Source organism: Lepidochelys kempii, chromosome 6 (genome assembly GCF_965140285.1).
Source record: "Lepidochelys kempii isolate rLepKem1 chromosome 6, rLepKem1.hap1, whole genome shotgun sequence".
In the NCBI taxonomy this organism is placed as follows: domain Eukaryota; kingdom Metazoa; phylum Chordata; order Testudines; family Cheloniidae; genus Lepidochelys; species Lepidochelys kempii.
Window position 1 is genome coordinate 84,509,936 of NC_136385.1, and position 25,722 is coordinate 84,535,657.

At 38.4% G+C, this 25,722-nt stretch overlaps 1 protein-coding gene across 8 annotated transcripts in view; it reads right to left on the bottom strand.

Moving 5' to 3' along the window:
- Positions 1–25,722, bottom strand: part of HEATR5A (HEAT repeat containing 5A) — a 126,501-nt gene that overhangs the window by 88,850 nt on the left and 11,929 nt on the right. For 7 of the 8 annotated variants that reach the window (XM_073348959.2, XM_073348960.2, XM_073348962.1 and 4 more), the window contains 10 exons: positions 25,491–25,702; positions 23,231–23,339; positions 22,523–22,672; positions 21,776–21,947; positions 16,104–16,264; positions 10,115–10,370; positions 8,876–9,031; positions 4,401–4,651; positions 1,473–1,584; positions 410–562 (listed from right to left, as the gene is read on the bottom strand). In XM_073348959.2, coding sequence (XP_073205060.1) covers positions 410–562; positions 1,473–1,584; positions 4,401–4,651; positions 8,876–9,031; positions 10,115–10,370; positions 16,104–16,264; positions 21,776–21,947; positions 22,523–22,672; positions 23,231–23,339; positions 25,491–25,702 — 1,732 coding nt within the window. Of the gene's footprint in view, positions 1–409; positions 563–1,472; positions 1,585–4,400; positions 4,652–8,875; positions 9,032–10,114; positions 10,371–16,103; positions 16,265–21,775; positions 21,948–22,522; positions 22,673–23,230; positions 23,340–25,490; positions 25,703–25,722 lie in introns of those variants that run through there. The other variant, XM_073348963.1, reaches the window with a different exon arrangement.

The window sequence follows — 25,722 nt, forward strand, 5'->3', positions numbered from 1 at the left end:
CTCTCCACCCCAACCTAGCCCACGTTTCTCTCATCCACCTATTATATCTTGTCTTGTAGAATATAAGCTATTTGGGGAAGAGACTCATTTATCAGATATCTGTAAAGTACCTAGGATAACAGGGTCCAACCTGATTGAGGCCATTAGGTGTTATTGCAACATAAATAAAAAATAATAAAAAGATTCGCAAAAGTTATTACATTGGTTGTTGTTTTGGAAATAAAACATCAGGATGAGAAAAAAATATCCACCACAAGGGTTACCAACATAATCCGACAGACACACACACACATAGTCTATTATGAAGGTAATTGAAAACAAGCATAAATTCTGCACTGATGGTTTTCTTTATGATGTCTGAAGGACAAATAATCAGAGAGAGAGAGAGAATATGCGAAACTTTGCTTACCACAGAGAGCACCAGCTCGGCCTTCCAATGTCACTTGCCATGTAAATGAATCTCCCCGACTCCTCTCTGTTTCTAGATCTTTAGGAGATAGTGGAAAGACACACTTCCACAGTAATAGCATTCTTGGGAGATAGTGCTGGACAACAGCAGGACCTGTAAGTTTTAACAACAGCCAATTACAAATCTGAGGAACCATAAAGGTAAAATATTAAATCAGCTTACCTATGTTCAAAAAGGTCTCTACTGTTTCCTCCACCCATCCTTGCATTATTCCTTAACCTACTGCCACTGTACCCCATTTTGTACAGAAGAACATGCCCACTGTTATTGTTAAGGTTGTGTCTCCCAAATTCATTATAAACCTGTTATTTAGCTTTAGCCAAAGTTTGGCATATGTGGACTCAGCTGAGGAACAACATAAAAGAAAAAAAATTCATTTGGTGGTGATGTTCAGAAATGCAAAATTTCTGAGCACAGGCTGATGTATAGAGATCTCTCTCTTATCACAGGGAAATAGAGGATTGGTGGACAGAAGTAACAGGTTCAAATGTTGAAAGGAGGCAAGGAACATGCAAAGAGACACAAAAAGACTTAGTGAGGGCTTGAACAATGATTTAAATATCAGGGTCAATACTCTGACAATATTAAGCATGATTAGAGTTCAATAACATTTCATGTGCCTGACAGATTCAGTGAGGATCTTGATAGCCTCCTTATCTTGCCCTGACACACATATTATACCAAACAATTCTGAACATTTACAGTCATGACATAAAATGTTACTGGACTAATCTTGCAAATTATCTTTCATATTTAAGTAGTATTGGTCCAATCCTGCCATTGTTCTGCAGGCAGAACTCCCACTAAGTTAACAGTAAGTTTTAAGGTAACAAACAATGCTTTTATGCATCTTTTCTTATCAGAGATTTAAATTTATGTTAATTATTTTTACTATGAAATATTAAAGGCAAATGAAGGACCACAAGTATTAAAACTAGTCATATGGATTTACCAAAAGACATAAAGTACATATAAGAGTAAATTAAAGTAAGAAACCTATTACCTAATGTCATAAGAGAAGCTACCAACAGCCATCCAGCCTGCGTTCGTTGTATTGAAATGCGACTATTTTGAGAAGCAGAACACAGTAAATCCTCTGCTACTGTCATGATTACCTATTCAAAATTTGAAAAACAAAAAGCATCACTACCTTTGTAATTGTACACAGAAATCAAATACAACTTGAAGAAAAAATGCTAAATGATTGTTTCTAATAATTTAGGGCCTGATTTTGCCAGGCTACAGGACGGAACTATTCAGGAGACAGGCTGGCTTGGTGTGTAAGCAGATGAAGAGAAATGTTGTGCCCCAGTACAGCAAGTTCACTAGGGCCCTGGTACAATGCCCTCCCTTCCACCCCCACTGTGTGCAAGGACAAAAACCAAGTACTACCCTCATCCCACTTCTGTAGGAGCAGTACTATTCCCTATTCTCAGGGAGTCTCTTCCATAGATGAAACCGGTGTTGGAATTAGTTAAGGGTTTTAACCATCTTATATAATTTCTACCTTGGACTAGTGGAAGTTTTGGCAGAATGGATATATGGATAAGTAAATTTTATTTTGTACAGTGGTTAGTCACCTAAAGGCATAGGAAGGTGTTAACTCAATTTAGTCTGTGGTAAGTGAATGTACTTCCAGGAAACTTATTTATAACACAGTGAGCAAAGCAACAGATCTGTGGATGTACTGCCAATTAGTTTTATAAAAGAAGATCATTTTCTTTGGCAAAACGTAGTGAGCTTCAGTTGTATTGTGGACTAACACAGCCTTTTCTTACTCAACAATGCAGTTGTGATGTTCATGGGAAAGGGAAAAATAATGGTAACCTGCCAACTTAGCATACTTGCAAGTCAGGCCAGGGTTATACAAGCTTTAATCTTCACAGGAAGTTTCACTGGCTTCAAACAGAACGGACTGATTTACAATTCTGAATACATAACTGGTCTCAGGAAGTTTACTCTCAAATTACAGTCTCCCTCCTCTTTCCAATTTCTCTAAGCCAAAGCTCTTTAGAATCAACCTTCATTCCAAGAAGCAATAGCGATATGTGGTGGGCAGACCTCAATCTTAATGCAAAAATATTCATAAAATTATTATAACTTACATTAATATCAGGTTGTTAAAAACTTGTTTGCATCTTTATTGAATGAATATTTATAACTACAAATATGTTATAGCCAGGATGCTCGAAAATATAACAATATCTGGGTTAGTTTAGTTACTTATGTTCAGCCTGGTTAAAGAAATTCGAGGAGGTATCTGTTTCTGTCTCCCATGAGCAAGCAAACATCCAGAAGATAGCCCTCCTTAGCCATAAAACCATGCTTATTAGCTTTAAGAGTGTTATTCAAACTCAGGAAAGCTGCATTTTAAACTTTACCTTGCTTTAACTTTTATACTATTTTCCTTTGTGCTATGTTTAAAAGATATACTGGTTATTGAAATCTGTGCTTTGTACAAAATATTTAATAGTAGTCTAATTGCTGTAACAAATTGTAACTAAGTAGCTTAGGTAAAGAAACAGACCTTAAGAGTGTCTTATCTAGACCAAGACACCAATTAAAATAAAAAAAAAATGACTGTGAAAAGGAATGTATGGTTGTATTGTCAGACCAATAAATCTAGGTGTAAAGTTGTTTATTTTTTTATTTCCTCATGGAAAAACTTCTAAGTAAACCCATACAAAGAATCCTAGAAGTATTTCATGCTGAAATGAATTTTATAATCTCTAAAAACTTCATTCATAAAAGCATTGAGGAAAAACACTATAGTTGGAAATATTTTTTTGTTTATTTTCTAAATGTTCAAGTGGCAAACACCTGAAATGCATACTTGCAAATGTGTTTGCTCAATGAAAATCTCTTAATACCATTGCTATTTAAATGGTAAAATGTGTTGTGTATTAACCTAAAATTTAATGACCTTGCTAAACTGATTGCTAATGAAAGAAGCCATTTGAGTATAGAGTATTTATATTAATGGGAATTAATTAATTAATTAATTGCTGGCAGTGCTCAAGCAGCTCTCTCACCCAACTCAGGAAGATGAAGAATCATCTCTCCAAAAACTGTAATAAAGAATCAACAATTTCTTTTACAGTTATTTAAGCTCAAGACTATTTATAAAGTTATTTAATTTTAAAAGACTGGTTTGAGAACAAAAAACTTTATATAAAAGATTAGGAGTGTTTCTAAATTTTGAAAATAGAATTTCATTTGCTGTTGAACTCTAATACAACTGATGGAATATCTCAGAAAATGAGTTGAAAAAAAAAGAGAAAAGTTAAACACTAACTTTTAATTTATCTGATGCTTTCCCAAAGAAAGGAAGCTAGAAATCTGGCATATTCATTAAACAGACTGCATACCTCAGGACCTGAAGGTGTCACCTAAGCAAACCCCAGAAGCATGGAGGCAATGAGTGACTGCAACCAAGTTGGAGTCTAAACAAGCCTGAAAGAGGTGTGTTCTCTTATAATTTAATGGAAATAGGAAGGAGAAGAGTATAAAAAAGGGGAGTATCCCTCACATACACACACTGCTAATCTGCTTAAACAGCAACTTACCCTGTCCATCTCTACTCTGCAATTAGCAAAAGTTAACAGACTGAATATTTACTATGGTTATGACACCATGGATCTTCTTTGAAAAAGATATGTAATTCAGAAATGTTACACTACCTGATCAGTGGTTTAAATGACTAAATTTATGGGGTAAAGAAAATAGCATTATTATGTGTGTTCTTGGGGATCCTTTTCTTCCCAATAAAAGAAACTACTACATCAATATTTTGAGAAAAAAATATTAGTGTTCCAATCATGAGACAAAAAAATCAGCGTTGTAAAATCACAATTAAATACAAAATACATTTGAGACACTTCAGGAAGGAGCACAACAGAACTGCTTTCAAGTAAATTAGTAGGATCGTTACCTTCCCTTTTCCATGTGGAATTCCTAATGGGCAGTGTTTTACTGCTCCCAATAGAGCAGCAACAGCAAAACTATATCCAGTCACTGCTTCAGGGGAGGACTTAAGGGCACTAAGCCGCTCAATGCAGCGATCCAAAAGTGGAGACACATAGGATGGCAATGCTACAGCAATGCAGCGTAGACACCAAGCTGCTGCTAGTCGAACTGAAACACTGGGATGAAGAATAACTGAAATTACTGCATCCAGGACCCCTGAAAGAAAAAATAAATATACTTAAGACATGGACAAAGCAGTCTGGCTGATGAGTAAGAAGAGTGTCTAAAGGCATGTATGTGTATTCACTGAGGGATAGTGAATGTCACTTTTCAAGCATGTGCTAATCTTTAAACAGTGAGAAGTGCTAATAAGAGAGATTTCACATTAAATGTCATCAATCTAAAATATTTTATTACTTTAAAAAAGTTAACCCAGCTGAGGAGCAGTTGGATGAAACTAAATTCTGGAAAGATTGAAGTGGTGCTAATGGAGAGAGGGGAAAACTTTCAAAAAACCTTGACCTCTTTGTAACACCACCCTTGTGTCATTAAGACAACTTGCAGCCATGGTGTATATCTAGACTGTATACTGCTTATGGACACCATAACAGCCAAAGCTGCAAAAGAATGGCGATTTCCATATACAGACAACAAGAATATTACACCTCCTTTTATCAGATTCAGACTTGGCTGCAGTGATCCACGCACTTGTGACCTTCAAGAATGATCATGTTAAGTATGAAACAGCTGACTTCAAAAGCTATGGCTACAATTAATTCAAAACATAGAAGTCCCTCTGTTGAACAATTAAGACCACAACAATCCAGCTGTCTGCTCTCTTCCCTGGCTCTCTGTAAAGGACCGGATTTAACACAATTTAAATCTTCTTTGAGACTTTCCCCGGGAACCAGCCAGACTGCTTCATCTTGCTTCATCCTAAACTTCCTTGACAGCTACATTCCATGGAACTATCAACCCAAAAAGTGTTTGAGGAAGAGAAAGAATTTGTTGAGCAATTGGCTCCAAAACTTGGAACACATTCCCAAGAGATGAGAAGGACCCCCAACCTCAGAGCTTTGAGAGTTAAAAGCAAAAACTAATTTTTGATTTAGCTTTTCCACATAACACCATAAAAAAATAAAGTATAAGAAAATAAAAACCACCAGAGACCAGTTGTACCTGCTGTCTGGAAGCTGGGGAGCGGGAAGGGGGGCAGACAGAAGTGAGAAAGGAGGGAAAGGGGAGAGAGAAAGAGAAACATGCCTTATGTATACACTTCAAATGTGTACCTTAAGAGACCACAGTAATGGGCACTACATAAGAACCTAGACCAGAGGTGGGCAAACTACAGCCCGTGGGACCGTCCTGCCCAGCCCCTGAGCTCCTGGCCCAGGAGGCCCGGCCCCTCCTCTGCTGTTTCTCCTCATCTGCTGCCATGCTGCTGCGCAGGCAGTGCTCTGGGCGGTGGGGCTGCACGCTCGTGCAGGGCAGCACAGCTGTGTGTCTGACTCCGGCCAGGAGGCGCGGCTCCAGACATGCTACTCTTAGCAGCATGGTAAGGGGGCCGAGGGGTTGGATATGGGGCAGGGGATCCAGGGGGACAGTCAGGGGCCAGGGGGTGATTGGATGGGGAGGAGGTTGGGGGATGGGGAACATGGGGTGGTTGGATGGGGAAGAGGTTTGGGGGTTGGGGGCAGGGGATGCGGAACGGGGGGGGGGGTTAGATAGGGGGTGGTGTCCTGGGGGGTGGTTAGGGGTGGGGGTTCTGAGAGGGGCAGTCAGGGGGCAGGAAGTGGGAGCGGTCGGATAGGGGGTGGGGACCAGGCTGTTTGGGGAGGCACAGCCTTCCCTACCCAGCCCTCCATACAGTTTTGCACCCCGATGTGGCCCTCAGGCCAAAATATTTGCTCACCCCAACCTAGACAGATAAACCTACCTAGATTTTATTTTCTTGAATACAAACATAAATTCATTGAAAACATAGATAAGTGCTTCACTGCACTAGATCATAATTGCATGTGCTTCAATTAGTTCAATGCCTACTCCTTACTGAGAAATAAAGTTGATTGAAACATGAAATGTTATTCCTCCTTAGTGAAGTTTCTATTTAACACATCCCCTCCCCTCCACATCACACTGGTCTATAGCGACAGTGATATAAAATCCTGATAGCTTCTTTATGGCCTATCTAGCCAAGTGTTACATTTACAAATACACAATTACTTCTTTGGATAAAAGCACTAACTATACTATGCTTCTGTATGTGTAATTTTTCCAGGAGCACTGAGATAACACTAAATTATCAACCCAGACTGCAATATCAAACTCAACATTTCTTATCAATGTCATCATATTTGTACCATTGTTCTAATACATTAAGCAAACATGAAATGTCTACGAAGTGTCTTGGTAAGTAATTACAGGCCTGATCCAGCAAGTAAATCCATGCAGGAAGACCAGTGTCTCTGCATGGATAACAATGCATGGATGATACCTATAATGGATGGATACTAATGCAGCTCTGCATAGATACCAATGTCCACCTGCACAGATCAACTGCATGATTGGAGGTAAAGTATATAACAACAGATCTGGAGTAATGATTTTTAAATCACTAAAGCAAAATAGGATAGACCACTCACTGCACTAAAATGAAAACGTAAGAGCAGGGGTGGCCAACCTGTGGCTACAGAGCCACATGCAGCTCTTCAGAAGTTAATATGCGGCTCCTTGTATAGGCACCAACTCCAGGGCTGGAGCTACAGCTACCAACGTTCCAATGTGCCAGGGGGCGCTCACTGCTCAACCCCTGGCTCTGCCACAGGCCTGCCCCCACTCCACCCCTTCCCACCCCCTCCCCTGAGCCTGCCATGCCCTCGTTCCTCCCCCTACCCCTCAGAGCCTCCTGCACGCCACGAAACAGCAGATCAGGAGGTGCAGGGAAGGAAGGGGAGACGCTGATCAGCGAGGCTGACGGTGGGCAGGAGGTGCTGGGAGCGGCGGGGAGGGGGAGGGAGAGAGCGAGCTGATGGGGGGCTGCTGATGTATTACTGTAGCTCTTTGGCAATGTACATTGGTAAATTCTGGCTCCTTCTCCAGCTCAGGTTGGCCACCCCTGCATAAGAGAATAACTAAACATTTCTATTTAAATTTGGTCAAATATATTTACTGAGCACATTGCACAGTGTGTTTGCTCTGAACTAAAATACAACCCTCAGTAGTATATACTTTCAATATGATATTCAGAGTACATTGTACATTGTGTAACAGTACAGGCAGGAGGTGGTGCAGAGCTGTTTGGGTGATGGTCTTTGAAAGGCTTCATACAAGCAGCACATTTTAGGATAAAAATAGGTAAGAAAAAAGTGAAAAGTCGATTATCTGATGCATGAAGAGAGAGTGAGTTTAAGCAAAGAGGAGGAAAATGGGAAAGGGTTACAAAAGGGACTGGTTTAGAAGGGAGGGTCACAAACAGCACAGTAGAAAATGAGAGCAAAGCTGAGATGGAGTTACGCAGAGGCTTGAAGGTGTGGATGAGCTTGAACTTGACAAAGAAAAAGAAAATCTCTTTGGCAGAACGTAATTGCAATCAGAGCAGCCACAAAGCTAGATGATATTAGTAGCAGTGTTCTGACCGGACTGAATGGGTCAATATGATAAGCTGGCACAGCAGAAGGGAGGTTCCAGTAGTCAATGGGAGAGAGAACCAAAGGCTTCAGAAGGAGAAATGGATAGATTTTAGAGATCAAGTGTATGAAGCACCAGTAATTTTCAAGAGCCTGAATGCAGCAGAAGTTTACAAATTTAAAAAAGGAGTGCATTTCTGTCACAGAATCACAGAATCATAGAAATGTAGGGCTGGAAGGGAGGTCCTCAAGTCCAGTCCCCAGAGCTGATGCAGGACCAAATAAACCTAGATCATCCTTGACAGGGAGTTATCCAACCTGTTCTTAAAACTTCCAGTGAGGGGAGTCAATAACCTCCCTTGGAAGCATGTTTTGGAGCTTAACTACTCTTTTAGTTACGAAGTTTTTCCTAATATCTAACCTAAATCTCCCTTGCTGCAGATTAAGCCCATTACTTCTTGTCCTATCTTCAGTGGACATGGAGAACAATTGATCACTGTTCTCTCTGTAACAGCCCTTAATGTATCTGAAGACATATCAGGTCCCCTCTCAGGTCTTCTTTTCTCAAGACTAAATATGTCCATTTTTTTCAACCTTTCCCATAGGTCAGGTTTTCCAAACCATCTATCATTTCTGTTGCTTTCTACTGAACTCTCTCCAATTTGTTAATATATTTCCTATGTGTTATATCTTTTATCTGTGTTCATATCTTTCCATATGTTAGTCTGAAATATTCTGCAAAAATAAGAATACATTGTTGCGATCAAATCTGCAAAAAAACTCAAGGAAAATATTTTGCAAACTAATCCATTACCTGTACTGGAATCTTGTAGCAATGGTGCAGCAGTAGTGCTTAAACCATGTACGAGACTTCCCAGTTCGTGTAATACACACACAAGAACATGTTGGCTTGCTGTTACGTCTGTTGTACCAATCCGTGTTTCCAAGTTACCATCACTCATTACAACATCTGGTAACACATTAGAAACTGTGAAATCATTGCACATTAAAATAAAATAATAATAAAATACAAAGAGACAGAATAAAGAATGCAATGATATGGTAGCTACATTAGAAATATTCTTCTATCATTAACTGTCTCACATAAGATTCAAGATTTTCAATGGGACTCAGCTGAGACTTTCCATACCTCAATCAAGTTGCCACAGAAAAGGACATTATTTAGTTCCAGGGTAAATAGTGGATGGGTGAGAAGAGTAGAAAAACAATCATAAAATAAAAAACACCACATTGCCAATTTAGCAGGTGACAACGAATGGTAGCAACCAAGAACCCTTCCATTTTCAACTAAACCCATGGGGATTTGAATGGGCCATATTTTGACATGGGGTGGGTGCCAGGTTTGATTACCTTCACTATATGGCACTTTAAAAAAAGTAAGAGATGTTTCAAGATAGTTACGCCTATAAGACAGCAAAGCTAGGAACACATACACAGCAAAATTTAGAGTTAGTCAACTAAATTTTATTTTAGGACACTACAGATTGAACCAGCAGCAAGATATAGGACTATACACCAGTTGAGAATTGGCACAGCAAAGGCATGCTCTAGTCCTCTCACCACACCCTCAATGCTGGGGAAGTAGTTGGCATAGGAGCCAGGCACAGAATGTTATGCCATCTAAAAATCTGCCTTACACCCAGGGAATTTGCAGATGGCTGGTTGGGCCAGGTTCTGCCATTTTGCACCACCTGAGTAGTATGAAATGGCTGGAGCAGGGAGAGAGAATCTGGCCCCATTTGTATCAATTACAGTTTAAATGTATTTGATCTATTCTGTTATCTGTGTTTTACTGTTAAAAATAATTCTGCTATGTGACAAGTGTAAGAAGTTTTTTTTATTTATTTTTAATCAATAAAACAACCTGAAAAAAAAAACCAGAAACTTTTCTCTACATTATTATGGTAATATACCAGAAGTAGAAGTTCTATTTCTGCAGAATCTTCAGAATTAGGGTAGGCAAACAATCATTTTAGCACTGGTTTAAAAAACCAGCCTCCCCCACAAACAGATAATCTTGTTAGTCCCATACCCACAACTTTCTTCAGCTTCCAGATGGCTTGACAAATCTCTTTGGCAGCTGCAATTTGAGCTTTTTCTCCAAGAAGACCTCCCACTGTAGCTCGAAGGATAAATGAAATACAACGGCGACAGCAGATAGCATCCATTTGAGTCTGAATAGCTTTAGGGTGAGACTGAGACACTAGATCTAAAATATGGGAAAGTAAGGAAGAGAAATTCCTTTCAAGCCACTGTCCTCCTAATGTAGAGACAAATACCACATATGCCTGAAAAAGATTTGAAGGAAGTAATATTTAGAATAAAGTCATCTGGAAAATTGCCATTTACATTTACAGAGACATGTAAATGCTTAATATCACCCCGCACTATATCAAAAACAAGGATACCACATTCTCTACAGAAACCATATTTAATTTCCTTCATAGGACAATTTTGTGTATGTTCTCAGTTTTAACTGAGTTGGAAGTTCTTTTGCCTTTCTGATGTAGGACATTTTATCTGTCAATTTAGGCAGTAGTATTTAAAAATTACTTTCAATTAACACTGTACCAGCAGCACTGAATCTGGTCTAACTGCAAGTTAATTCAAGATGCTTGTCTATTTTATTTCATTTCAGTGTGTAAGAAGTGCCAGTTTACCCTGAACAGGCACTTGTTATGTAAAACATTGTGTTTGACCTCCCTGAACAACAGCTTTCAGCTATTTAAAATTCTGCACATGGAGCCCAAATTTAATGTATGAATGCATTTTAAGAACCACGATGTTACAAAACTATAACCCATATCCCTAAGAGAATTTTGTTTTTGCTGGCCTAGATTTAGGGAATATTTGCAGACATAAGGCACAGCTCTTCATTTTAATGAATTTTAGTTGTTTGTCTTGCAACAGAGGACTCATACAAAGGCTACAGATGTCACAAACAACCAAAAGAAAGAATGCAGAGCCACTTTACAAATCTAATCACCACAAAATCATTTATCTTGCTGCATAATAGAGTTCTTTACAAATGGTTAACAACTGTATGTTTTATATGCACATATTTGCCATCACCATGAAAAGCGAGCACATAAAAATGTGAGTATATATATGAATGCAATGAACAACGTTCACTATAAAAATAGCAATAACCCATGCATATTTTGCCTCATGTCTGATTATAACAACTTCCTTTCTATGTTGTAATTTGTTAAGTACTACAGTTCGTCAGTATGCAGGTTTCCCATTATCAAGGTTCCCTCCCCACTCTGAACTCTAGGGTACAGATGTGGGGACCCTCATGAAAGACCCCCTAAGCTTATTTTTACCAGCTTAGGTTAAAACATTTCCCAAGGCACAAACTTTGCCTTGTTCTTGAACAGTATGCTGCCACCACCAAGCGCTTTAACAAAGAAACAGGGAAAAGAACCATTTGGAGTTCCTCTTCCCGCAGCAATCCCCCCAAGCCCTTATACCCCCTTTCCTGGGGAAGCTTGAGAATAAACAAGTTGAGCACAGACCAGCTTGCGTTTTTTAGGATCCTAGAAACCCAATCAGATTCTTAAAAAACAGAACTTTATTAGAAGAACAAAAAAAGATATGAGAACAACTCTGTAAGATCAGAATGGAAGATAATCTTACAGGCAGTCAGATTTAAAACATAGAGAATCGCTCTAGGCAAAACCTTATGTTACAAAAAGACACAAAAACAGGAATACACATTCCCTCCAGCACAGCAAATTTACAAGCCAAACTAAAGAAAACCTAACACATTTTCTTGCTAGATTACTTACTAACTTTACAGGAGTTGGAGGGCTTGCATCCTTGATTTGTTCCGGCAAAGGTATACACACAGACAGACAAAAGCCTTTTTCCCCCCACCTCCAGATTTGAAAGTATCTTGTCCCCTCATTGGTTATTTTGGGTCAGATGCCAGCGAGATTACCTTAGCTTCTTAATCCTTTACAGGTGAAAGGATTTTGCCTCTGGCCAGGAGGGATTTTATATCACTGTATACAGAAAGGTGGTTACCCTTCCCTTTATAGTTATGACACCCATCATTTTACCTGAGGATGCAGAGAAGGAAAACGCTAACTAAAGAGTATATTAGTTTGTACCTCTATATTGCTTTTCTTCCTCCAATCTAAAAGCACTTGGCAGATATTAATTAAGTCTCACAACACACCATTGTATTATCTCCACTTTAGAGATGGGAAAACTGAGGAATAGGGTAACTAAATGAACTTGTCCAAGGTCCCGTAGTAAAACAATGGCAGATGAAATCAATTTCATCAGTATGTTTGCAAAAACAAACACCAACTACTGAAATGTGGTTAACCAGAATAAATTGAGATAAATGGAGCAATTAACTGTCTATTATTATAACAACTAGACTATTTGAGGAACGACAGGGCAAGTGGGATGAATTGAAAACAATTTCTATATTTACTGTAACAACCTACTTTGACTTAAATCTACTATATTTCCTTTCCTTTTGAATGTAAAAAAATGCGCAGAGTCAACAATTTTATTTTCATAAATTATTAGTATGTATGAGCAGGGGGTTGGACTAGATGACCTCCTGAGGTCCCTTCCAATCCTGATATTCTATGATTCTGATTAGAACACATCTCCCTATTCCTAATCCCACATACTAATCACTAAACCATAGCACCTAACCTTTTAATTCGAAATATCAGATAATTTATCATCATGATTTAAAATTGTTTCAATATCTACTGTTCAGCAGTTATAGTAAACTGGAGTATGGGCATCTATTCTTAAAGTTTTTTTGCTGATGGGGATTGAACAGAATGATTCAGATGTGCATATTCAGGAGAATTTAATTGAATGTTCAGGATTTGGAATTTATGAGTTATAACCCTCTAGGTAACCAGAAAACACAAATGTTTTCTTAAATCTATGTTGGATGTGAAGTCTCAATTGTTAAAGTTCTTTTTACATTTAAAAAGAGTTATTTAAAATCTTCAGGGTTACATTTTTGAACAAGGGACACAGAGATCCATATGCAAAACTTGCTTACACACGTCTACATTCTGTTTGCACATAAAAATACAAGTCTGGGCTTGCAAAACTTTGCACACAAACTTCTTGGCATAATTTTGGGCACAGATTCAGAAGCTTATTTAATGCTACTGAAATATGGCTCTTGAAATGTGGGTGTCAGGAGAAAAAAATACTACCTGTGTTTAATAAACATCAGCACCATGCGTTTATAACGTCAGTTCTCAACTTCAAGCTCTTTCAGGCAGGAACTGTCTTATTTTATGTTTGTACAGCACTGAGTATTACGGGGCCCTGATCCCAATGTGATCCCCTGATGCTATTGTAGTACAAGCACTAAAGACTAGGGACTTTGTACTGAATGTACTTACTGTCGAGGACTGGCCACACAACTCAATTTGTCGTAAGTGCTGCACAGCCAATCAAAAATATATTCCTTGAGGCACTTAAAAGCACTTTGTTTAGTAAAACAAAACAGTCACATTTAAATGTAAAGATGAATTTTCCTCAATTTTAGAAAGGCAAGACAAATATTATAAATGGCTTCAATACATATGCCAGATGTCTAAAAACATGAAAGTCAAAAGAAACCACGTAAAGTTTTTCATGGGTATTAATGTAGATTAAGTTAGAGATAGGGGTAGACTTTATGGGAAGGATAAAAAAAACAATAATGTAGTGGGAATGCCACAACTTAAGGAAAGTTTTCACCGGACTGTGGCAAAAACAGAATATATATTTTATGACAACAAGAACAGCAGAACAGATATGGGAACTGTAGGATTAAGATAATATGGAGAGGCAGTGTGGTAGTAAGATGACTGACAATTTCCTAAATTACTGTTGACAGATATATAAACACACATTGCAGCACTGTCAGACAATAACTTTAATAGCCCTCAAAATTCATCCCAAGGTATTCCAACCTCCCCTCAAACTTTAAATTATATATGATGAACTCAACTCACTTAGCAAATGTATTGTGTTGAATTTGTAAGGAGCTTTGTATTTACCAAGAACATTTACTTGGCAAGTCAAAGTACAGTTTACTGTCTGTACACAAAAAACTGCTTTGTGCTCTAAAAATACTAAATATTCTTGAATACAAAATATTTCCCAGTATTTTAGGAGTTATCTCTGAAGTGCTTCAATTTTCAATAATTTATAATCTATACTTTTATTATTACATGTTGTAAAATGCAACTATTCAACAACTTTGTAATTTATGAGCACTGTTTTATACAGAATTACTTAGGTTTTATCTTCACAAAAATATTGTATTGCTTTAACTGTACTAGTCTGTGAGTAGACCAGATCTTTGCTTGATTCACTACTTTCACATTTTAAAGAAGTGTGCGAGACTTTAAATTTAAAAGCTTTTTCAACAAGTTTCAGTGCAACAGACTAATTTTGTCATTATTTGAAAAGAATACTTTTAACATGGTGCGCCTTATGCTCTGGCCCCTGTATCTTCTATTTACCACCAGAAGCACCATCCCTCTTGCTGATGTCTCTGTAGATCATCCCGGAGCCATGTAACAAAAACTGTCAATAGGGATCAACTTCTCGCTGAATTCTACTCCCCACTCCTTATTTCTCACGAGTTTAAGGGTTATCAAAGATCCCGTAATTTCCAAGGATCTCCTCTTAACTGATATGGTCTAAGGGTGATGTGTGTGTAGACATTAAATGCACAACCCAACCCACAACCTGGCCATCAAAATGCTGAAGGACTATCAAGGGATTAGACTCAATACAACAACGTATAGCTTATTAACCCCTTTCTATGACGCTCATACAAGAGATTTGATAGAGGAAGTTCAGCTGCCAATGTTCTGAACTGTGTCCCCCATAGTGGAGGTGACACAATATTAAAAAGGTCCTGTCTTTGAGCTGATGAGAGTAGAAAACGGATTCATCTATCCAGGCCCCCTTCAGAAGGGTAGGAGGCTTGGAAAGAGTGTAGTCTTTCAGATTCCACAGGACATTCTTAGCAGCAGTTAAGGGGAATAACTGATTGAATATTGACTGAAAAATGAAAACAGTAACAGGGAAAGCAACAGGTGACAAACCTTGACGTCTCTTACAAAGCTCTACCTATCTTTCTCAGGCACACATTACTAAAGTACTAAGATCCGGTAATTATGACCACACTATTCATAAGAGGAAGAAAACTCCAATAACCTCTTATTAAAGGGAATGGGAGTATTGCTTGATTAAGGATCACCAAATATAGGTGTATGAAAATAATTCTGTTTATGATGCACAAGAAAGAATACAATCCATCTCACATCCTCTGAGCAGCACTAGGTCTGCAGAGCTAGAAGTAGTAGAAAAGTAAAATCTTATTTCTGTTACTATAGCAAGCAGCAATGACCCTGTATACCTACAATGATCAGATGTAATGAATAAGATGCTGCCTTTCTTACAATCACTTCTCAGAGCAGAACCACTTTTTCAACCTGAGTATGAGCCAAATTAACAGAGAAAGCAAGAGAACATTTTGAATGTTCTCTAATACTGGCACTATGAGAATGCGTATTTCACTATACATCAGGAGACAGATTCCAATTTAAAACTCTTAAAAAATAATTTTAAAAAGCCACAAGAACATAAAATAATGTATTCCTCAAATTTTAAATATAAAAATTATACTAAGAGGAAAGGACTCCAGAACACTCAGTAAGTTATATTATTTGTAGCTTTAACCCATACAAATTTACTCCTAACAATTTCCAAAAAATAGTAAATAAAAGGTTACATTTGGAATTCAACTAAAATATAGAGATGCCTTAGGAGATGAGTTATCGACATTCATGTAATTTTTGTTGTGTACTATTAATTTCAGTATAAATCAAGATATGGATCATACTATGGTACACTAAAATCTTATTTCATATTTATTGTCACAAACAGTAAACAAGTATACAAAACAACAAAACTAACAGCTTTTTAAAAACATGCACAGCAATATTAGAGAAACAACATATAATGCAAACCTGAGTAACGCCAACTCTAATATCTCTGCTGACAGAACTGATTCCTTTCAGTATATCCCCACCGGCTCGGAGAAATCCAGAACTCCCACGCAGAAAGCCTGTTCCTAGTAGTTCCATGGCTTCGTCCAGAGAAATTTTGCGAACATTTTGCCGGGTGGATGCTAAGCATAAATGTATTTTTAAAAAAAAAAAAACACCTCTGTAAAGGGCAGTTGCAACTTCTTTGCATCTTAAAAAAAATTGTGATGAATACCAATTAATCTTTCCCAACTACATTAGTAAATCCAAATATTTAAAGCAAAATTTCATAACAGAACCAGAATCAAAGCTCTGAGGATTCGAAGCCCTTTTGATGAACATGACCTAGAAATACATGGAAGTAACTGCCATCCTAAATCCAGAACTGCTTCAAAATAAACATTTTGCTGCTCAATTTTTCTAAAAATAGCACAGCAGAAACCACTTGTTCTTAGATATTAATCAAATCAAGATCTTAACATTTTAGTGCATCAGGGTCTGCAAACAACAAAACCACCTTACCTTAAATTTGTCACTACTGATCGTGGGAATTATTGAATATGTTCATGTTCTGTGTCTGATTATATTAAAGATACACTTTGAGGCATGTGTGCTAAACACGTCAGCTAGGCAATTCCACGCTGCAAGAGCGGTCATCTAACATCTCTCCTACATCTTTCCTTCCATTAGAAGAATTCTCATAGTCATTCAAAAGAAAAATTTAATGCTAAAAGTGAAACAGCAGGCCCCCTGAGAGAGACAGATGAACTGTGGGATTTAATTTCATGACAAAACAGGTGGTAAGGCCAAGAGCACAAAAATTCATTCTCTCTCTCTCGTATACTTGATAAGACACTTAATACCCTAAAATTCTTAAGATAATATTGAACTTAAAAATGAAAACACTAACAGTGAAAGCAATAGGTGACTAACCTTGACATTTCTGACAAAGCTCATCCAATGAAGTGAGCTGTAGCTCACGAAAGCTTATGCTCAAATAAATTTGTTAGTCTCTAAAGTACCACAAGTACTCCTTTTCTTTTTGCTATCTTTCTCAGGCACCCATCCCTTAAGTGCTAAGATTAGGCAGTTATGACCACACTGACCATAAGGGGTAAAGAAGAAAATAAGGCAAATTTATTCATTCTATAGATAATGTCTATTACAAAAGACAGTAATTTTTCTGAAACTGAAAAAATATGGCAGTTTTCTTTAACAGGCAGGACAGGCAGGGCAGAAAAGGTGGGGGAGTTGCACTGTATTAAGTTGCACTGTTTTAAGGGAGCAGTATGACTGCTCAGAGCTCAAGTATGAAACTGCAGAAAAACCTGAGTGTCTCTGGATTAAGTTTAGAAGCGTGAGCAACAAGGGTGATGTCGTGGTGGGAGTCTGCTATAGACCACCGAACCAGGGGGATGAGGTGGACGAGGCTTTCTTCCGGCAACTCACAGAAGTTACTAGATTGCAGGCCCTGGTTCTCATGGGAGACTTCAAACACGCTGATATCTGCTGGGAGAGCAATACAGCGGTGCACAGACAATCCAAGAAGTTTTTGGAAAGTGTAGGGGACAATTTCCTGGAGGAACCAACTAGGGGCAGAGCTCTTCTTGACCTGCTGCTCACAAACCGGGAAGAATTAGTAGGGGAAGCTAAAGTGGATGGGAACCTGGGAGGCAGTGACCATGAGATGGTCGAGTTCAGGATCCTGACACAGGGAAGAAAGGAGAGCAGCAGAATATGGACCCTGGACTTCAGAAAAAGAAGACTTTGATTCCCTCAGGGAACTGATGGGCAGGATCCCCTGGGAGAATAACATGAGGGGGGAAAGGAGTCCAGGAGAGCTGGCTGTATTTTAAAGAATCCTTATTGAGGTTACAGGGACAAACCATCCCGATGTGTAGAAAGAATAGTAAATATGGCAGGCAACCAGCTTGCCTTAACAGTGAAATCCTTGCTGATCTTAAACACAAAAAAGAAGCTTACAAGAAGTGGAAGATTGGACAAACCACCAGGGAGAACTATAAAAATATTGCTCGGGCATGCAGGAGTGAAATCAGGAAGGCCAAATAACACCTGGAGTTGCAGCTAGCAAGAGATGTTAAGAGTAACAAGAAGGGTTTCTTCAGGTATGTTAGCAACAAGAAGAAAGTCAAGGAAAGTGTGGGTCGCTTACTGAATGAGGGAGGCAATCTAGTGACAGAGAATGTGGAAAAAGCTAATGTACTCAATGCTTTTTTTCCCCCTGTCTTCACGAACAAGGTCAGCTCCCAGACTACTGCATTGGGCAACACAGCATGGGGAGGACGTGACCAGCCCTCTGTGGAGAAAGAAGTGGTTCAGGACTATTTAGAAAAGCTGGACAAGCACAAGTCCATGGGGCCGGATGCGCTGTATCCGAGAGTGCTAAAGGAGTTGGCGGATGTGATTGCAGAGCCGTTGGCCATTACCTTTGAAAACTCATGGCGATCGGGGGAAGTCCCGGATGACTGGAAAAAGGCTAATCTAGTGTCCATCTTTAAAAAAGGGAAGAAGGAAGATCCTGGCAACTACAGGCCAGTCAGCCTCACCTCAGTCCCTGGAAAAATCATGGAGCAAGTCCTCAAGGAATCAATTCTGAAGCACTTAGAGAAGAGGAAAGTAATCAGGAACAGTCAGCATGGATTCACCAAGGGCAAGTCACACCTGACTAATCTAATTGCCTTCCAAGATGAGACAACTGGCTCTGTGGATGAGGGGAAAGCGGTGGACGTGTTGTTCCTTGACTTTAGCAAAGCTTTTGACACGGTCTCCCACAGTATTCTTGCCAGCAAGTTAAAGAAGTATGGGCTGGATGAATGGACTATAAGGTGGATAGAAAGCTGGCTAGATTGTCGGGCTCAATGGGTAGTGATCAATGGCTCCATGTCTTGTTGGCAGTCGGTATCAAGTGGAGTGCCCCAAGGGTTGGTCCTCGGGCCGGTTCTGTTCAATATCTTCATAAATGATCTGGAGGATGGCATGGACTGCACCCTCAGCAAGTTTGCAGATGACACTAAACTGGGAGGAGAAGTAGATATGCTGGAGGGTAGGGATAGGATACAGAGGGACCTAGACAAATTAGAGGATTAGGCCAAAAGAAATCTGATGAGGTTCAACAAGGACAAGTGTAGAGTCCTGCACTTAGGACAGAAGAATCCCATGCACCGCTACAGACTAGGAACCGAATGGCTCGGCAGCAGTACTGCAGAAAAGGACCTAGGGGTTACAGTGGACGAGAAGCTGGATATGAGTCAGTGTGCCCTGGTTGCCAAGAAGGCCAATGGCATTTTGGGATGTATAAGTAGGGGCATTGCCAGCAGATCGAGGGACGTGATCGTTCCCCTCTATTCAAGATTCTGTGAGGCCTTATCTGGACGACTGTGTCCAGTTTTGGGCTCCACACTACAAGAAGGATGTGGAAAAACTGGAAAGAGTCCAGCGGAGGGCAACAAAAACGATTAGGGAACTGGAACACATGATTTATGAGGAGAGGCTGAGGGAACTGGGATTGTTTAGTCTGCGGAAGAGAAGAATGGGGGGCGGATTTGATGACTGCTTTCAACTACCTGAAAGGGGGTTCCAAAGAGGATGGATCTAGACTGTTCTCAGTGGTAGCTAATGACAGAACAAGGAGTAATGGTCTCAAGTTGCAGTGGGGGAGGTTTAGGTTGGATATTAGGAAAAACTTTTTCACTAGGAGGGTGGTGAAACACTGGAATGAGTTACCTAGGGAGGTGGTGGAATCTCCTTCCTTAGGTATTTTTAAGGTCAGGCTTGACAAAGCCCTGGCTGGGATGATTTAGTTGGGGACTGATCCTGCTTTGAGCAGGGGGTTGGACTGGATGACCTCCTGAGGCCCCTTCCAACCCCGATATTCTATGATTGTATGATTCTAACTCAGTTGTTCTCTTTAACATGGTATTTAGCAGTCAAATAATCCATAAATAAGCTTGTTGAGAAGGGAGAGTGAATATATAAAAACACACACACACACAGTTTCAAAATACTGAAAGCTTCTAATTTAGTCTTAATTAAAATCAAGTTCTCTCATGATTTCCCTGGCTACATTCCTACCCTAACTCATGACACTTAAGGCCTTTTCTGAAGTCAAGAGCGTAGATCAGAGTGTGGGCTCATGGATTCAGCTCTCCATCCTGTTACATTCAGTGAGTATAGGATGAATTTAAATTTTTCATTCTTCTAACACCACATTATCAACAATAAAACAACTCAACAATATGATGGATGCCAAGGAAAACACAGAACACCGTGAAGAACTGAATGAGGATCTACAACTACCTCTTGACCTGATGGGACTGATGATTAGTTTGCTTGTATACTATACCAGCTATGAATTGTATCGCCTTTTCCCCATAGACCTTCCATCTGGAAAGACTTTGAGGATTTAAATGTGGATTTGTTGGAATAAATTGATAAAGCTTTAACTATGCGGATGTTTTATTATAGGAATATTATTTAACATCTTATGTGACTCAGCGCTCAGATTACAGAATCGTGCATTTGGAATCTAGGTGAAGGCACTGAAACTGCCTCTTAAGTGAGCTAATTCAACAATCTGCTTGTCCATACTCAGCTGAAACAGATACATGCTCCCTAAAAAATTTCAGGTTCCATTTATATCATCTCTATTTAAAATTCCTCAAAAGTCAAGAAAACAGTTTTTGTTTTAAGAAAACTAATTCAATTATTGTTACATAAAATTTAATGGGCTGGGCAACAACGAAAACCATAATGACTTGCTTTAGCTTATATACTATGGACATGCTCCCCAAAAAGAGTGCTCCTCAGCTGTACTCCCATATCTGACTGGTAAAACTGAAGGATTGATGGGGGTGGGGGAAAAGAAAGAGAAGATGTCTATGATCCCTAGTCTTTCCTCAGAGGGCAAGAGGGTCTCCACATGAACACAGCTAGGAGTTCTGTGTGACTAAAACTCAGTCAACTACACAGTTGGGACTATGTTTGATTTCAGGTGGCATGGCTAGCTGAAAAGGAAAAGATACAGCAACAAGCCATTCTAGGCAACGTTGTGCCCTGGTAAACCAATGAAAAAAATCAATCCAATGTTAAACACTACACAGAGGAGCAGTAACTCTCTAGAACTTTTACCATTCAAGAAGCGAAAAAGGTTGAACATGCAGTTGTTGCCAGGTGTCACTGTCAGCTCATATGAGAAACATGCTACTAATGAGTCTGAAGGACAGGCACTCTGAGCGGATGTCCCAAAATCTATGGAGTTATATAACCAGACTTCCCCACAGATCCTGGGGCTTGGTGCCCTTACAAAGCCACATTCCACCTTCACGTAGCTGAAAATCCCTTCACCCTCTGAGGAGTAGATATGCATATGGAACTAAATAGTATTTCCAAGTAAATTTCCCCCAAATGTGGGGTTTATTATTGCAAAAGTAGATGATCCAACTAAAAAACACAGGGCTACATCACCATTATAAAATGCTGTAAAATGCAGCAAAAGAGTGGTATGATTAGTTTGTTTAAACAAAGTATCTGGTGTCTGCATTTTGATCTAAGCCTTTATTTATGGATTATATATGACTTACAGAACTAAGATAAGTTTGCTAAATTCTTACTGAAAAACAAAACATCTGCTTTACCTGTTGCCTGTTTACATGTCACAGCTCTAGCCAACACTGTGCCTAAAAGCTTTGAAACTGCTATCCGCACATCGTAATTGGAACCATCAAATGATTTAAAACATAGGGTTGCAACGCTATCCAGATCTGTGCTCCACATAAAAACTGCCTCCTTCTGAAGTTCAAGAAGACACTAGACAAAAAGGGGAGGAGTGGGGAAAGAAAAATATATTCACCATATATATTCTGATATTGTGTAAAAGCATTTAGGCATTTGATACACATTTTAGCTTGCAAGATAACACATAGAAGATAAGAGGATTCCATAAAAATATGTACAGTTCTTGACATTAAAGGGATCTGAATATTTACTGCCAGGACAATGTCTGATAATGCAAGTAATCTAAACTTACTCATTGTTCTTAGTTTAACAATTTCTGGGAGACATATGATAACATCTTAAATCACATTTGGAAGTAATAACCCTACCTGGCATAACTTCAGATACACAGAAAACAAAACTAGGCGCCAATATTGTTGCTAGGTGCTAAAATTCCAGAGTTACTTTTTGGGGAGCATTTTTTTTGTTTGCTAGGAACACATTTTTAGAATAGATTTACATTTTAGCAATTAAAAATTATGCGTATTATAAGCAAACCTTTTCCGTGTTTTTAGGCAGCAAAATTAATTTGTCTTTATCATCTATTTAAAACAGATATATTTAAGAAGATTAATTACTAAAAACAGTTAGTTAATGGGCCACTTTACCTTAGCAGCAGCACAGCGAACTGCCATAGAGCGATCTGTTAAGCACGATCGTGCAGCTTTGTAAATATCTCTGTGACATGGGGTAGCAGCAGCTCCTAAGCCACTCAATATATTTTGCAAACTAAGCATGATCTCATAGCGACCTTGAGACTGATAAAACAAAAGGAAGAAAATGTAAATATTATTTTACAACACTAACAACCCTAAAAAAGAAAATGAAGATTATTTAAACATGTTTGCAATATATTGGAACTTTTATTTTTAGAGCTCTATTCATGATAAGGTGAGTTAAAGCAGGTAATTTGTTACCCCTTTGTAACCAAAAGAAAAGACCTATTCTTCTAAGTTCTACTGGAAATGATTAACATACATATTAAAATTCAAGATAGTTTTATGAACTGAGCTTTGAAATAAAAAGTGTAATTGAGTAGCTGTTTTATGAACGATACAAAACTGTATTTTATCAAGATCATTCATGAAGGGGACTATCAATAATTGTGATTCATCCTTCTCAATTGATATTATTACAGATAAATTCTCTAACAATTCTTTTGGATTTGCAGATGGTGTTTCTATATGGCATGACCTACAGCAACTTTGTGATTTTTTTATACCATTCACCTTGTCCCATTGTTCTTCACACTACTAAGAGTCATCACAGCCTATTAATTTTATCTGCAAACATCTTTTAAACTTGTGGTTCCTTACCTCTGCATTCTTCACTGCTTTAAGCACATTTCCAACAGTATCAGTAAAGCTGTTTCCCAAGATTCTCCCCAGTTTTTTGTACAAATATCCCAAGCATACCACTGCAGCACTAAAACAAAGCAGATCCAAACTTGTGAAGATGAATGCAACAACAGAGGAGAGGCTGAGGGATTGAAGTAATCAGCTGATCTATTTCAATTTTTTTTTTTAAATTCAAGTCTAAAAAATTTTAACAATAAAAAAAAAAAATCAACTGGGTGTTACAACTTCCCAGAAATGTCCTGTAATACAAATGAATTACTGAAATTCATCAGAGAAAAAATGGGTCTTTGAAAAGTGTGGTACACACACCTGCACCAAAGGTATTAAATACTCAAGTACCAGAATTCAAAGTACTAACCTATTCAAGTATTTGATGAGGGAACAGAAAGAACCAAATGAAAATATGAACAACTTCCCCCTCCAAAAAACACACGCTCCAAAATTAGTTTATTTCAGGGGGAAATAAGTGATAAGCGGACTTGATATACTGCATACTTTCAAGCATTGCAGTTAGCACTTAACAGTGTTTACTTTTGCTGAGTATTAGGACTAGACAAACAGTACTCAAAAAATGATTTCAGAGTAACAGCCATGTTAGTCTGTATTCACAAAAAGAAAAGGAGGACTTGTGGCACCTTAGAGACTAACCAATTTATTTGAGCATAAGCTTTCGTGAGCTACAGCTCACTTCATCGGATGCATACCGTGGAAAGTGTAGAAGATCTTTTTATACACACAATGCTTTATGCTTTGTGTGTATAAAAAGATCTTCTACACTTTCCACAGTATGCATCCGCTGAAGTGAGCTGTAGCTCATGAAAGCTTATGCTCAAATAAATTGATTAGTCTCTAAGTTGCCACAAGTACTCCTTTTCTTCATTTAAACTAAGATTAACAGTCATTCCCTAATGACAAAAATACATTATGAAAAATTCCCATTTCTCATCAAAAAGATTCCACTTTCTTCAAAGGCCACTTCATTATTGCTTGATTGACTTATTACAGCAATTTACAGACTGACAGATTAGATTTAAATTTTGTCCATGATTTGGCTGGGCATGAAAAGTACAGTGGTAACATCGTCCTGTATGAATGCTTGTTTGACAGATGCAAGAAAAAACTATTCTAATTAGTCTAATGTCAAGAAAGAACAAACCTATACCTTTCAAATTTTAATTGTAGGGACGAAGTTAACAAAAATTTCCCTAAGAACTAAGTCTTAATTTAATTGTGGCACCTTAGAGACTAACCAATTTATTTAAGCATAAGACTAACATGGCTGCTACTCTGAAACCTGTCTTAATTTAATGACACCATTTGCAATATTTACTCACACAAGTAATTTTACTACCCTATCACTCACATAAATACAGGTTATGTAAATGGGCCCTAGGAATCAAAAGTTTCTAGCAATGTGTTGCCTACTAATTCACTGTTATTAGCAGAATTTCTCAATGGAATACAAATATATGCAATAAAAATACTAGCTCCACCTGTGCACAAGTGCTGCAACCCAGAAGAGCCATGAGTACAGGGTATATGAAGCTCCCTTGCCTGCCTCCAGGGTAGGGCTGCTTCCCTCCCATAATTGCAGGCTTTTATTTTCTATATTTGATACTCTTAAGTCCAGACAGTACCAACTTCTCATGACATTCTTAAACTGTTATACTGCAAGCAAATTTACAGTATATAATCTACAGTATTTAGAATGCTTAATAGGTATTTTCTTCTCATTCTGTGCTGTTTTTTGTCCCTTTAATGTATCTTCCCCTCCATTTCAGTATGTTTTAAGACTTTCATCTCAAATTCCTCCCCAAAACTTGTACCTGGTGATGTCAGTAGAAAGTGAACTACTGATCTTTCTACTGTATGTAGAAAGTAGAGCTGAGATTTTTATCCAAAAATGGCAAAGATAGAAATCACACTGAAGTGGCACATCAAAAGTTACAAAATGAAATGAGGATTTTATATAACTTTTATATATTTTATATCACAAAATAACTAAATCATTCACTATTCTATCCTAAAGGAAGCATATGAAACATCAAAAATAAAATTGCTGTGCTTCTGATATGCAGGAGTGTAATCTGAATTTGCTTTCAGTGTTCATGTTAGTTTAGTCTTGATTTTTAATGCTCAGAAGTCTTTGAAGGTTAGCATGATGTGATATAAAAAGACAGTTATTCTTATTACTAGGTTTGGGGGGATTTTTACTTACAGTTTTGTGGGTAGATAACTTGGTGAATCATCTTTGCTCCGAATGAGTTCATTGCATTTGTCAACTGTCTGGTAAACAGAGAAAGCGTCTCCAATACTATAAAGTATAGCTAGGTTCTTGGCTATGAGCCTTCTGGTAGGAGGGCCTGGTGAACTATTTAACAGAGATATTAGTTGTTCAGCCAGTTTCTTCTGTTTTTCCCTTACGTCAGCCTGGAAATAAAGTTCGTAAC